General features: G+C 40.3%; 2 protein-coding genes across 2 annotated transcripts in view; both read left to right on the forward strand.

The window, feature by feature from the left end:
* The first annotated feature begins 1,747 nt into the window (after positions 1–1,747).
* exosc2 (exosome component 2) lies at positions 1,748–8,553 on the forward strand. Its single transcript, XM_083793137.1, has 9 exons — positions 1,748–1,881; positions 2,211–2,312; positions 3,189–3,234; positions 3,943–4,032; positions 4,436–4,501; positions 4,620–4,688; positions 5,254–5,430; positions 5,906–6,034; positions 7,985–8,553. Exons 1-9 carry the CDS (start codon positions 1,760–1,762, stop codon positions 8,063–8,065), a joined length of 882 nt encoding a protein of 293 aa, XP_083649263.1. The 5' UTR covers positions 1,748–1,759; the 3' UTR covers positions 8,066–8,553.
* A 1,963-nt stretch (positions 8,554–10,516) lies between these two features.
* The window catches only part of abl1 (c-abl oncogene 1, non-receptor tyrosine kinase), a 48,823-nt gene continuing 44,460 nt past the window's right edge, over positions 10,517–14,879 (forward strand). The window contains exon 1 of the mRNA XM_083794129.1: positions 10,517–12,397. Coding sequence (XP_083650255.1) covers positions 12,271–12,397 — 127 coding nt within the window. The 5' untranslated portion in view covers positions 10,517–12,270. The remainder of the gene's footprint in view (positions 12,398–14,879) is intronic.

The raw sequence follows: 14,879 nt of genomic DNA on the forward strand, positions 1-14,879 counted from the left end.
AATTATAACTAATGTCTTTAGTAAAGAAGTAAAATGTAAATAAACATTTATATTAAACGTGACAAATGTATTTGTCTGTGCTTGGTGACTTTTAGGTTTGGTTCTTTCTGTATCAGGTCTGGCGCTTTAGTCCACTGGTAACGTATGCGCCTTGTTGATATGAGGTCCGGGGTTCGCCGCCCAGCCAAGGTTACACCAGTGTTTCTTTCTACAGTAGAGGATGAGTATGGTGGACAGCTTTGTAGGATGCAGTCAAAATCTGAAAAGCAAAAGATATATCACGCAAAACCAAACTGCAAATCTTCAACTAATTTGTCAAATCCACCCTACTCTACAGTTCAGAAACCTGGAAGATAACCACCAACATTATAACATACTCGGTAAAATACCGACAAACATTCTTCCACCGCTGCCTCCAACGTCTACTATGCACGTTCCTGGCTTCCTGCCCTGACTGATTTGCTGCATGTGGTGTTTTTATTTGTTTTTATTTATTTTATGTTCTTATATTCAATTTTGTTCTCTGCCATTGTTCTATCATTTTAACTACTTGTGTTTTATTGTATTTTATTTTTGTGTCCTGCCCTGTGAAGCACTTTGAGCTGCATTTATGTATGAAAGGTGTTATACAAATAAAGTTTATTATTATTATTACTAGGAATCTACTGGCCCAACATCATATTATGATGAATTTAGCTACATAGAAATGTCTATTTGTATGTCTCTAAATGTTTGTATGTCTTTAAATGTTTTGATGAATTGAACAATGTGGACCCTGTTGTAAACAAGTGTAATGCTTAATTGGGTCGTCCACTCACAGTTGACAGTCTTTGTATTGAGTTTGTGCTTAAAATGTACTGTAAATTCTACAAACTGTTAATAAATATTTCAATCAATCAATCAATCAATATACAATGCAAACCTAGGGGACCTCACAAGTCAAGACACCATAGGAGGAGAAAATGGACATGGATAGGAGTAGGACATACACTGTGAAGACATAACAAATCAATAACAAAACATTCACTAACATGAAACCCACAAGGCAAGAGGAAGAGAGGAAGGCCTAGAGCCACCTGGAGAAGAACCACAGAACAGCAGATAAAGATGAATTGCACTGTGTAGATGTAGCCTATTGTATTCTTATGCGGGGGGTGATCTATGGTCACCGCTTTAGTCCATGCAGCTACAGGGTATTCACCTAAATCTCTTTTTATAGTTGTGATTTTAATTAATGAATTTTAATAAAGAACACACTTTTGTTTTATAATATACAGTTTACAAAAAATATATTTTAATTATAAATCATTGGTCTGTCTGTGCTATGTAGGTCTACCCTATTTACATCAATGTTGCCTGAAGAGTTCCACACTCTGAAGATGTGACAAGGATCATGATGTGACATTGTGCTAGCCATAGGTGCTAGCCTAATTTCACTGTTATGTACCGTTTGGAGAAGGCAAGCACGTTTTGAAGTATGATGGAAGTATGCAACCACTGGAGGACGCCATGTGAACATGAAAAGAAAAATGTCTCCCCCGCCTCAACCCTTTACAGTCTATGCCTCAACCTTATTTGACAAATGTATGGTATTTTAAATATATGTAATAATAATAATAATAATAATAATAACAACAAAATGCATTCTGAAATAAAAGGGGGAAATTAAAGAAAGAAAAATAAGCTAAAAAGTGTGTGATGACGTCACTTTAAGGCGCCAACACAGACGCTGAAGTCTGAAGTCTGATGTGTAACAAGCATGGCTGCTGACATGAGATTACCAGTTATTCGGAAACAAGTTTCACTGTCAAAATCCTCTCTAGATCGAAAGGATCTGGTTGTCCCCGGTGATGTGATCACTTCGGACGCAGGTTTTATGAGGTAAGAATCGTAAGATCAAGGAGCAGATGGTGATTTGTACGTCTTTAAATGTTCTGATGAATTGAAAATGGAGGACCCTGATGTAAACAAGTCTTGGTGCTTTTCCTGGTTTTATCCTCGTAGCAGTTTTTGTATTGACTTGTGCTTTCGTTTGAAATGCACCCATTCTGCTAGCCGGGCCCTAGAATGTTTTTGTACATACAGACAGCAGTTGGTTGTAGTATAAGTATATGTGTGTCCGAAAGTACAGTGTGGGCTTTAATAAACTATAACCTTATGTAACGTTTCATTACTCATGTCATATTATTTTTATTATGCTTTATGTCCAGGGGTCATGGCACTTACATGGATGATGAGAATCTGACAGCATCTGTTGCTGGAGAGGTGCAAAGAGTAGACAAACTAATCTGTGTCAGACCTCTTAAGACAAGGTAAGTAAATGGACAGCTAGCCCTGGTCCAAGGCTTACAGCGAGCCTCTCTCTGTCTGTAAGCCTTGGACCAGGGCTAATGGACAGCCAAAGTTGAACTGCTATAGATTGCGAATGTGAGTCTACTACTATACTGACTGTGTAGTAGCCTAGGTTATACAGGACAGGTCGAGTGAGGGGCGCTCTTATCAACTTCTATTGCTTAATTGTTAATGGGAATTTGTGTAGGATCAAAATAGCCAATTTGCTCGTCTAAATATGATTTAAATTCTCCATTCATTGTCAATGGGAAATTAATGTTTGTGTAGGACAAAAATAGCCTATTTGCTCAGATATGTACATAATGACGTAAATTCTCCATTCATTGTCAATTGCATTTAATGTTTTTGTTGGGACAAAAATCTACACTATAGCTCTACTAAACCAAAGCGTAAATGTATCATTTTAAACGTGGTTAGAAATAATGCATGACTGGAACATGCAAGCATGGTAGATCATTATTAGACCTACTCTGCTATAAACATCGTTAAACTGTGCAATATTACAGCTGTAAGGAAAGCTTGGATTATCCGCCATACCCATAGATTTGTATCCGTCAAGATTTGTTTAATAAAAATCACCACCATTAACATGTTATTATGAGCTACTTTCAATAAATTCCGTTCACTGCAGGTGATTATTTTCATGTTCGAGTTTGGAAGTACTCGTTTTTTCAATATCACAACGTCCTGCTCCTCCTGCATTACGTGCAATTTTGAAACAGGTGGTACATGTACGCAGGACCGTGGCATTGAGTGCTTTCAAACTCGAACACTAATAAAAAATAAATTATGTAAGTATGATTGTTTTGCCACATTTCACTGTTTTTGTGTTGCAGGTACTATGGAGAAGTTGGAGATGTGGTTGTTGGCCGAATCACTGAGGTAGGATCATCATTTGATTTTAATTTCATTATAAATTCAAGAAATAATTTCTGCACATGGTTACACCAGGGAAGGTGATTGTGTGGAAGAAAAGTAAAAAGCATCCGTAAAAAGCATCGCCCGTCCGGGATTTCTCAAGTTACATGGGTATGGCTTTGAAACCCTTAAATAGTTCAGAACCAAATGGGTGTCATCGCCAAAGGCGATCGTGTGTTGTCAGTTTGTCACTGCTCTTTTATCCTACTGGCTCACCTGACTGTGAGGAACTTGGCAGTTGGCACCACCAGCCTGTAGGAATACATGCATTGACAAATATCACCCTGGCCCTGCCCAGCCCAACCTAGCTTCCCGGCCTGGCTCGGCTCGGCTTCCCTCCCCGAACACGTGCCATGCCAATTGTGTGAGTATAGACGCTCGACAAAGTCTGATGCACCACGGTCAAGCGGTGGTTTCGAACTACTGACTCTGCGGTGGTGGGCACTGGGCAGGAACTTTACCACTGTGCCACCCGAGCGCCTAATCTTTGACCCCTTCTAATGAGTTCATTCTTGATGTTTGTGCTAAATGTCAGGAAATTTCCTCAAGGCATTCACACGGTTGGGGGGAAAAAACGACAGATGTCTGCCGGCGGAGGCATACAATTATTTGATTGTATTTAAATTTGTGTTTCAATTTATATTATTAAGTGTCTTCTTGTGATGTTTGTAGGTGCAGCAGAAACGTTGGAAGGTGGAGATCAACTCCCGACTGGACTCAGTTCTCCTGCTATCTTCAGTTAATCTGCCTGGAGGAGAACTGGTGAGTTGCTATATGTGCACAACTCTTACAAATTGAAATTACGAGAAGTACTCTCTGTGCTACATTGTTTTGATATAGTAGCTCTGGCCCAGTGTGTTGGTAACTGTACTTATCCTTGCTGACATTGTGTCCCCTTTAACTGCACCCTTAACCTTAACCACACCAACTATGGGTCACTATTTTTTGGATGTCATAATTGCATACATTGTGAGAGTAAAAAAAATAGTGAAAATTGCCGATTTGCCAGCTTACAACTCGTCACATCATGATGCGTTGTGGGTTTGTATAAGTTATTGATGTAAATAAGAATCTATTCTTAATATTCTTTAATCAAAAGTTTATAGTACCAATTTGGTGAACTTGTTTTGCAATCGTCTAAATTTCTTTTTATTTATTTTTTAAGAGGAGAAGATCAGCAGAAGATGAACTGACTATGAGGGAGTACCTCCAGGAAGGAGATCTCATAAGTGTACTCGCATGTTTACAATTTACAATGATCTTTCCTGACTCCTGACTTTAATGGGCTATTTTCCTTTTCTTATGTCTTTCACATCATTTTGATTCAACCTTTTTTCTGGCTCTTTTAGGCAGAGGTACAGTCTGTCTTTTCAGATGGAGCCCTGTTGCTTCACACTCGCAGTTTAAAGTATGGAAAGGTAAGTTATAGCAAACACTTTGTCATCTTGTATCAATTACAAGTGAAGCAATAAAATGAATGAACACATTTCTGTTCACTATATGACAATTTAGCTATTCAGTTTAATCTAGTCATATTTTTGTAATAATTATTGTAAGTTCTTGTTATTTGATATTTAAGAACTGGGAGAAAACATTTGGTCTGACTGTATATCGATCATTTATTTATTGTGTAAATATGCCTGGTATAGTGCCTGTTCAAACTTGACAGCCATGAAATACAAGTTGGCAATGTGTGTGGTTCTGTGCATGCATATGATCATGGCACCAACACCAGTACAAATGGCATGTACAAATGACAAAATACAGAAAACTAAGGGATTTACATGCCTTGTGTGTAATGTCACAAAATCAGTGTTGTTTTTAATCTAGCCTGCAACATTGGATTTCTGATTGGTACTAGGCAGCTTTTAAAATCTGAAAATAATGTCACTAGATAAACAGCTTTGCATTACCCTGTTCACACAACGTTGTTGACAAACTACATTATCTAATCTTATCATCTTTTAATGTATCTGTCACTAGCTAGGTCAAGGAGTGTTGGTGCAGATCTCTCCTTCCCTGATCAAGAGGCAAAAAACCCATTTCCACAACCTTCCTTGTGGAGCATCCATCATTCTGGGAAACAATGGCTTTGTGTGGCTGTACCCAACCCCATCACAACAGGACGAGGAGGCTGGGGGTTTCTACACTAGCCTGGAGGTGAGGGCTAAATTTGATTGCGACCAAAGGTCGCAATTAACTATGGAATCATGCATTTCCCGTCAGTCAGTCAGTGTATCACTCAAAATCCCCGTATATGGTGCCCAGGTCTCATGACATCACGTGACATCATCAGGGATGATAGTAAATCAGGCAGAGCCATAGTAAGGCAGAGTTACGTTGAGGGGACAGAAAACAGCCTGGTCATGTGGTTCATGTACCCATGTATGAGAAGTCGAGGGGCAACAATGCAAGCGTATTTACGCTGGCGTGGTCCCGTGAAATTGTCGCGCTTGCGTTGTCGCGCCGCTATTGAGCAGGCCAGGAGCAGACCTGTCGTTGATCCAGGCGACAACGTCTGCGTTAATCGATGCTCGTCTGAAAGGTTGAATTATTACTTTAGCTGCACTGTAAATAATGCTCATTAGGAACACACACACGCACGCACATACTTTAATTCTCCTTGTTCTTTCAGCCTGTATCTCTGTCAGATCGAGAAGTGATCTCACGGTTGAGGAACTGCTTACTGGCGTTGTCTGCACACAAAGTCCAACTATACGACACCAGTGTTTTCTACTGCTATGAGTCTTCTCTTCACCACCAGGTAAGACACTGGTTGAGATTATTAGATAATTAATTCTATATAGGAGATCATGAGATTCCAGGTTTATATCAAACATTTTCAATATGCAGTTTTCTTGTCGCTGAAAGCTAAAGACTGGAAAGAGATGGTAAATAGCAATACATTACAAGTGCTGCAAGTTTTTAACAGATTGTGGTCCCATTTTTCCATGATTAGATCTTTCCTAGAGTATGCATACTATCTGGTTGAGCCACCAGGGATGGGTAACTGAAGGCTGTAGCCTCATAGCTACTCATTTAGATACTTTGTAGCAAGTGAGTTACTAAATTATGTTGCACCATGGCTATTTACATAAAGTAATGTTGACAGGAGTCAACCCACAGAGCCTAGTCCTTCCACGCGCCAGAATCTGGTTCTCCCAGTCCCGGCACAGTAGTTCTGGAGCAACGGATTGTGTGGCTTTGCTCATTCCCTGATGGACTGATCGAGGGTAGCTACTGGGATTTAAGTCGGGATTTGATCAACCCCGGCTGGGTCGCCTGAGTGAGGGGTATGATGTTGGTAGACCCGAAACCCCGTTGATCTCAGATACATCACTGAGGATACGTCCCAGGTGCATCCATGCGATGTATTTTTAGTTATGTATAGTTGCATACTTGCATTAAAATGATGTAATGCAATTCAGTAAAAAATAAATAAATGAATAAACGTTTTCTTGTCGCTGAAAGCTAAAGACTGGAAAGAGATGGTAAATAGCAATACATTACAAGTGCTGCAAGTTTTTAACAGATTGTGGTCCCATTTTTCCATGATTAGATCTTTCCTAGAGTATGCATACTATCTGGTTGAGCCACCAGGGATGGGTAACTGAAGGCTGTAGCCTCATAGCTACTCATTTAGATACTTTGTAGCAAGTGAGTTACTAAATTATGTTGCACCATGGCTATTTACATAAAGTAATGTTGACAGGAGTCAACCCACAGAGCCTAGTCCTTCCACGCGCCAGAATCTGGTTCTCCCAGTCCCGGCACAGTAGTTCTGGAGCAACGGATTGTGTGGCTTTGCTCATTCCCTGATGGACTGATCGAGGGTAGCTACTGGGATTTAAGTCGGGATTTGATCAACCCCGGCTTGGTCGCCTGAGTGAGGGGTATGATGTTGGTAGACCCGAAACCCCGTTGATCTCAGATACATCACTGAGGATACGTCCCAGGTGCATCCATGCGATGTATTTTTAGTTATGTATAGTTGCATACTTGCATTAAAATGATGTAATGCAATTCAGTAAAAAAATAAAAAATGAATAAACGGAGAGATACAGGCATGAACTTTAAGATGAATTATTTTCTTAAATTATTTCTTGAATATTTAGGTAGGATTAAATATCCAATGGATGTACTGTAATCTATCTCGCAAAGCACATTGGGGAGGATGCAGTTGATATTACTGCTGCCTAAAGGCTTGTGTAAATATTTAGTTGTTACTTAAAGATACTAATTTGTGTGAGGCAACAGCTGTCTTGACATTGAAGCTATTTACACTACAGCCTATAACCTCACTAGGCTATGATACTTAGAATGTGGAATGTGGAAGTGCACCTTGAGATCAAACTAAACAAAATTAGTTAATCTAGGCTACATGGCGTGTTTGCTCAAACAGTGTGCAAATATGTATTACATACAAAGCCTATTCAAATCAATCACGCATTATGATGGTAATATTTACGACAATATGGTGTTATGGCTGGATAGCCGAAACGTTTGTCCCTGTTCAAAAATGAAATAAATATTTTGAACTGAAGTCTTGGTGTGTGCGACCCACTACCGTTATTTATTTCAGTGCAAGATGTACATAACATGCACTATTCCTACACAATATGCTTTTGTGGCGATTCACAGCATTCTGATTAATCAATTAATTAACCATCATTAAGCCTACGCTGAATTATTTGTAATCATGCTCTCTTTATAGGTCAAAGACATTTTAAAACCAGAGGTTATGGAGGAGATTGTGATGATGACACAACAGAAGCTGATAGAACAGGAGGGATAGGGACAGTGAAATGAAACCCCATCCCGTCTGTCTTGTTACAAGACAAAATATGCCTGTCCTGCATTCCAAGTCTAGAACCAAGATAACTCGGATTGAGCACCAGCCCAGCAACTGACATTGGATTTTATCATCTCTATTTTGATGCAGTATAATTGGCAGCTTGACCAGGAAAAGTCCATATGTCTCCAGTCCCGGGTCACATTTGTTATCATAGTTTGATTTACAGTATCAGAATGATGTGGCATTTAAAAGCCACTAAAGCAACTGTTCCTATTGTTTGTTGGTGAATATTTTCTACAAGTATACATACAAGTGTTGTTTATAAGGTTTTGTATGGAGAAGGGTTGAGTGGAATAAAAAAAAAAAAGTCACGTTTGTTGACATAATGTACAATAACCATTGTATGTCTGTTTACTACAATTTGAGATATTTGCCTTGTGTAATTATTATGTTAGTAATATAAAGCACATACTCCAAAGTCATATTTGATTCATGTTATTTTGCAAACGTAACCAATTTATTTTTGTCCCCACAATGTCCACAACACAAACATTAAATGCCATTGACAATGAAGGGAATATTTACGTAATCTTGTCCCCACACGTCTCATATTTGCCTTCGACATTTAAAGGAGAAATTAGGTCAAATGTCTGCCAAATATGACGTATAATGTCCGCAACACAAACATGAAATGCCATTGACAATAAAGGGAAGATTTACGTCATCTTGTCCCCACACGTCTCATATTTGCCATCGACAATGAAAGGAGAAATTAGGTCAAATGTCGTATGACGTAAATTTGTGGCAACAGGTATTTTGATTGGCCAGTATGAGATAAGACCGGCCCTCACTTCACACTGGTGTGATTTTTTTTTTAAACAAATGCTAATATTGGTCACTGCACTACTATTTCATTTGAGTAGTACAGGTTCTCAACATGGGGTCTGGGGACTCCCAGGGCCCCTTGAATGGGGTTCCAGGGGATCTCTGGCTAAATAATTGATAGTTGTGAACTTGTGAAACAAATTATGGGGCCCAAGAGTATACAAGAGGTAACCAAGTAGAGAAACTCTTGACTGCAAGACAGACCCATAAGTTTGGAAACCAAGTAGACCATTACAGGTCCAGATGGTTACATTTATACACAGTCTGACCCAGGAGGAGCGAGATCGACCGACCATGTCGATCTCGCTGTCTTTCGTCTGTCCCCATCACTGTACACTTAATCATTAAGGCCAAATCACTGCCACCGTTCACCGGTTAATATTTTGGTCCGCACCGCTGGAGGGCAAGGTTTTCCGGCGCATGGCCTCTCTAACTCCATTTCCCAGGCTGAATTAGTGGCCCAACACGTCCCTGATCAAATGGCTAGTGCATCAAACTGGAGGTTCTTGAAAAGTTGAGAAGCATTGATAATACCACAGATCCTCACTCCTAACAGGAGCCCTCAGGCTCATACAAGGTTTCTTTGACTATGCATGCACCTCATGGTACCACAGAAGGCTACTACTTGGCATTACTCCCAGAACCCACCTCACCCCTGCCCATTTTGATAGGTTGGAATGGCTTAGGGTTGACGACAGAGTACAGCAACTTGCAATGGGCCTGGTCTACAAGATTCGCTACACCACTAAAGATACCCATGTTCATGTACCTGTCTAAACACTTAATGTCAACAAAGTCCACAATCACAACACCCGAGGGAGTTCAACACTAAAATATGGAACGCCCTACCAACAGCCATTAAGAAATGGGAATCCCTAGACTCCTTCAAAACCACTCTCAAACAGTACCTACGGCCCCTGTAAAAAAAAGGCAGTACCCCCCTACGGCCTATACACCCCTTTTTTCCTTTCCACTGTACATGTTTTTCCCTTTTGTAACTCTAGCCTATATATGGTTTTTTTCATAGATTAATTGTGTACCATTAAATGTTCTGATTAATTGAAAATAACTTTTTGTATTGACCTGTAGGCCTAATGTATTATGTACCCATTCCATTCTGCATAATGTTCAATCAATCAATCAATCAATCAATATTAATAATCAACCAATGAACCCCTGAATGTGTTCTAGTGAAATCCTAATGTAGTGTAGTAGGCTACTAATGCCAATGTGCTACACATTTTTAAATGGTAGTATTTCTGAATTAATGTTATCAGTGTCCTAACAAAACCTGTATACTGACTGTCTGGCTTTATACATGCATCATCAATGCAGCATGGATTGCATCATTTGCCTGGTCCAAGAAAGTCTATTCGGTGTAGTGGATTTCAATAATTGGGGTTTGGACAATGCTAGTGCTACAGTATCATGGACACCTTGACCTCTGACAAAAACCCACCAGCCTTGTGGCTTGTGGAATAAGGTAGAGTGGGCGTCTCCTCAGTACTAGCCCACGCACGTTCGCTGACGTCGAACGTAGCCACACCCACATATTTCAGTAAACCACCTTGCAGTAGAAATATGGCGCCCTTAGCGACAACTATTCGGACAAAGTTTACTATTGCTCATATTTTCACTGGGGAACACTGAACGGACACGCCGCTGAGCCGAGAGTGTGCAGCGAACGAAGAGTTTGGCGTGTTTGATTGATGATCGCGACCGGAGTGTGTTTCACCACTGTCTGTGACCTGCTGCTGCTGCCTCGAATCTCTGTGTCTGGATTAAAGTGCCTCTCGATGCACGAGAGAGAGAGAAACTCTTGACTGCAAGACAGACACGGAAGTTTGGAAACTTTTAATTGAATGTCCACTAGGCAGGGGTTGGATGATGATGGATGGGACACATTGACAAAAAGAGTTAGTTAGTTTCACGGTTAATGTTTCGGGCTGTAAACATTAAAGGTCCACTGACTGACTGACTGTGGCCGACGTAAGTTATCGCCGGCGTGTTATCAGCGCGAGCCAACTGTTGATGTGTGTGTGTGTGTGTGTGTGTGTTTCAAGCGTCTCGCGCTGCTAAAGAAGTTAGCCTTCGTAGCTATCTCTTCCAACCTTAGCTTTGGGGTGCTAACTTGACCAGACAGCAGTGTAGACTTTCTTCTTTGGCCTTAATTATGCTGCCTTTTCACACTTTCGCTCGTTAGTGTAAATATATAGTTTATTTTGGAGCAATCCTCTGTCCTGTAGAACTTTGTCATTTTCAGTTAATCGGCTAAATAGGATGGTTTCATGTGTTTGACTTGACAGTGCCTTCTTTTGCCATGGGATGGGGAAGTGTCTTCTTTGCACCAAATATTATATTGGCATCAACGTTATGACTGAATTGTTTTTTGTGATTTTCATGGTTAAAAGCTTTAAAGCCAGTAATCAGTTTGCTTTTCATAGTTAAAAGCTTTAAAACCAACACCTCTATGTTGCCTGTCAACTTGGGACGCAATGGTGTTTGCATCTATGGCCTGCTGTGACACACAAGACTTGTTTGACCTGTTAGCTTGTCAGATTGCTGGTCTTCATGGTGAATCGAAGTGGCTTCACATTTCCAATATCCAAAAAGAAGCTGAAATGTTTAACAGAGTAATGAATGTCTCACATTGACATTATCATCTACTACTCTGTAGAATAGTGATAGTGTAAACAACTTTGTTTCAAAAATGTTGAATGCCTACAGACTAAATGTATAATTTACTGGTCCATCATTGCCTTAAGATACATTATACACTTTACTATAGGAGCTAATTGATCCCTAGATTATGTATATCTTAGATAAACCTCTGGTCCTCTTGGGTATAGTTTACTGTTGTGCCATAGTGTTGTTAACTAATCTCTAGAAAGAACATTGCAACTTCATTTTTGTGCAGTCGAATAGACTTACATTATGCTTATTCTTGCATTTTTGAGCGGCGTGAATGTGTTTTTCTCTGTCAAAAGACTACAATCTGCCCGTAGATCATCACCACCACCACCACCATCATCATCAGTGTATCTGAAGTATTTTACCCCCTCATATTAATGCAAATCACTTTTATTTGAACTCTGAAACCCTTGGGTGCCATTCAAAGCATGATAAACTGAGATATATCAAAAGACCTGCAGTGTTCCTCGCCATCACCTGCTATCCAGGGGAAGCCAAACTGAGCTGGCGGAAGGGACTCCAATTTCCTCTCCACTTTCTCACTACCTGACTGCTGTGCTGACTTTCGGACGGCGAGGGAGTGAGTCCAGCTTGGAGAAGTCCCGGCTGCGGCCTGGCACCCTGCCCTTATGGGGCAGCAGCCGGGGAAGTTTGTCGGGGACCAGAGGAGACCCAGTCTGCCGGCCTTCATCAAGGGTGGGAGAAGAGAGTCATCGCGCCATGGGGCCCAGCACTGTAATGTTTTCGCTGTTCACGGTAAGAGAAAATGACTTCTACCATGGAAATCCAGTCTAAAGTAATTTCACCTTCATTTAACCAGTAAAATAACACATTGATGTCTCCTTTACAAGTGGCCAAGAGAAGAGGCAAATAGTGTTAAACAGCTCTGCCAGTGCCAACACATTTAGGACAGACAAATTACATGTTTAAGCACAGTACCCACTACCTAGGAAGCTCAAGGAAAGAACAGGAATATCTAATGGACCAATAAAACTGATATAAAGACGAAATGACAAATTGACAATGTTCGCTACTAAACTAATATAGAGCAAACCTTTCCTATACGTCGAAGCAGGAGCAGTGTCTCCGATATCACAGAAAGTCATACTTCAGTTGCTTCAAGAGGGGTGTGATCATTTGCTTGATCACCTTTTTCTTTTTGTTACGTCCATGCAGTTGTTTTCACATACCAGAAGACATTCTTACAAATCTTGTCTGTTTATTTTCATATTACAATAAAAGTTACAAAACACACCTGTATGTTAAAGGCAGATGACATTAAGCCAACACACAAGACATCATAGTTTGTCAATAAATGCCTCCTTTTGTGTCAGAATTAAGGCATTAACCAGGGTCTTTGGGATCTCCTACATCCTATCTGGAATGCTCTGTGGTTCTGCCAGTGCCAAGTATATAGGCCCATGGAGAGTTTCTTTCTAACCCCAGACTGATTATGGCCAGATAATCATAATCTGCCAGCCGGAATGAGGAAAGGTAGGGTATAAAATAAAGCATTAGTGAGGCATAGTACAATGTCAATGGAAGGTATTTGTCCAAGCTAATCTAGACTGGTCATGATTTCATGTATAGTACTATTCATCAAAAACTAAATGTAGGGAAATCTGTTAATTGAGACTGATTTTAATAGTTTGATTTTTTTAAGGTGATTGCCATTCATGAATCGGATGCACGCCATTGAGTTAAAAGCTGATGACATTACCAAATGAGTCCTGAATGCCGTGGCAGCCAGGGATACATTCCACTCATGGATCTTCTTGCACAATATACCGGGGGGAAAAAGACCTTCCCAGGTCAGAAAAACAGAATTAAAGGTTGTGGCCCCTTCATCGCCACCATCTGCTCCTCTGCATTTGGTGAGGAGAGGAATAGGTTATGAGAGGGATGTGACTCAGTGCATGTGGAGGGTAATGTCAGCACATACTTTTACATTGCAGTATTGTTGTTCTTCCTGGTGAGCCTAGTTGAACATTTGTACCAATTGTACAAGGTTAGCCAGCACCACGCTACCTCTCACCAGCCATGTTCAGGTCTCTGCGTGCAGCCACCTGGGAGAGAGAGTGAGACGGTGTAGGGCAAGCAAAGACCTGTCTCCATTCTCGGCACTGTCGAGTACAGTACAGTGTGGAGGTATGCTGTCATTGGCTATCTTGCACAGCGTTTTGGAGAGATCTGTCTGAGCACATTGGAAGCAGAGTTATTTGCAAGGGGTGGGGGGGGGGGGGTAATTTATATTCAATAATATTCATGCATATTTAGTACAGGGGAGCCTGTTTTTTGCCCATTTGGTTGTTTATAATGTCCCTTTTGTTCATTACAAATCACACCCGAGGCCAATTCTCATTTACTACTCACTGTGATGTAGCTTGTTCATTTCTCATTGGGTATTTACTATTTAACTCCGAACATGCTTAAAATGGCCAGTGTCTGTCTGATGTTATCCTTGCAAAACAAAGCAGCGAATTAATATAATTATATTAATGTTCAGCTGTCTTGAACCAGCATGGCATTATTTGATTACAACTGCATTGTGCAATATTTTTGATAGCCACAAGGCCTGCAAAATTACCACTGTTGAAGGTTTCATTATAAGACATAACGTGGATGCACATTGGTTTTCTCCTTCATGCTAAGAATGTCTAAAAAATCTCTTGGTACGGTTCTTTGGTTAAAAATAAAATGAGTGTTGAATAGCTCAATATTGTGTGTTTGTTCAGTCTCAATCTAACTCTTTATTAAACAGAAACGAGGAGAACATTTGGAACTGGAACACTATACAAATGATGTTGATAAATTGGTACTCTCTCCTGACTGGCTTTTTGTCACCTACCTGAAATGTTGTTCTGTTTTATTAAAGATCTGGAGAGATGTGGAGAATATACTACTAGTCCAGTGATTCTCAACTTGTGGTACATCCTTGAGCCCCCCTCTGGTGGTACACAGAGGAGTCGCGAAAAAAGAATAGAATGGAAGAGTGGAATGAAATATTTATATTACTACAAGTAGTTCTTCTGACCAAGCAATTGGTTGAAATATGCTCTCCAGCTGTGTTGAAATGAGTGTGACAGCACACGCCGTTAATAGAAGATCTGAGGACGGATTAATAACATTAAAAATATCATCAGTTGTGCTGCTTAGACAGACTTTCGTTAAAGCAGCATTATTGGTTTAGGAATGGAACAAAAAATAGAAATGCACTCTGTCGAGCTGCCAACTTGAA

The sequence above is a fragment of the Protomyctophum parallelum genome (assembly GCF_964188405.1).
Source record: "Protomyctophum parallelum genome assembly, chromosome: 21".
Taxonomy (NCBI): domain Eukaryota; kingdom Metazoa; phylum Chordata; class Actinopteri; order Myctophiformes; family Myctophidae; genus Protomyctophum; species Protomyctophum parallelum.

Excerpts from the sequence above, each read along its gene's own strand:
- exosc2 (XM_083793137.1), top strand. The coding sequence starts at position 1,760 with ATGGCTGCTGACATGAGATTACCAGTTATTCGGAAACAAGTTTCACTG. Across the intron at positions 4,689-5,253 it reads GCAGTTTAAAGTATGGAAAG|CTAGGTCAAGGAGTGTTGGT; the intron begins GTAAGTTATAGC and ends ATCTGTCACTAG. Across the intron at positions 5,431-5,905 it reads GTTTCTACACTAGCCTGGAG|CCTGTATCTCTGTCAGATCG; the intron begins GTGAGGGCTAAA and ends TTGTTCTTTCAG.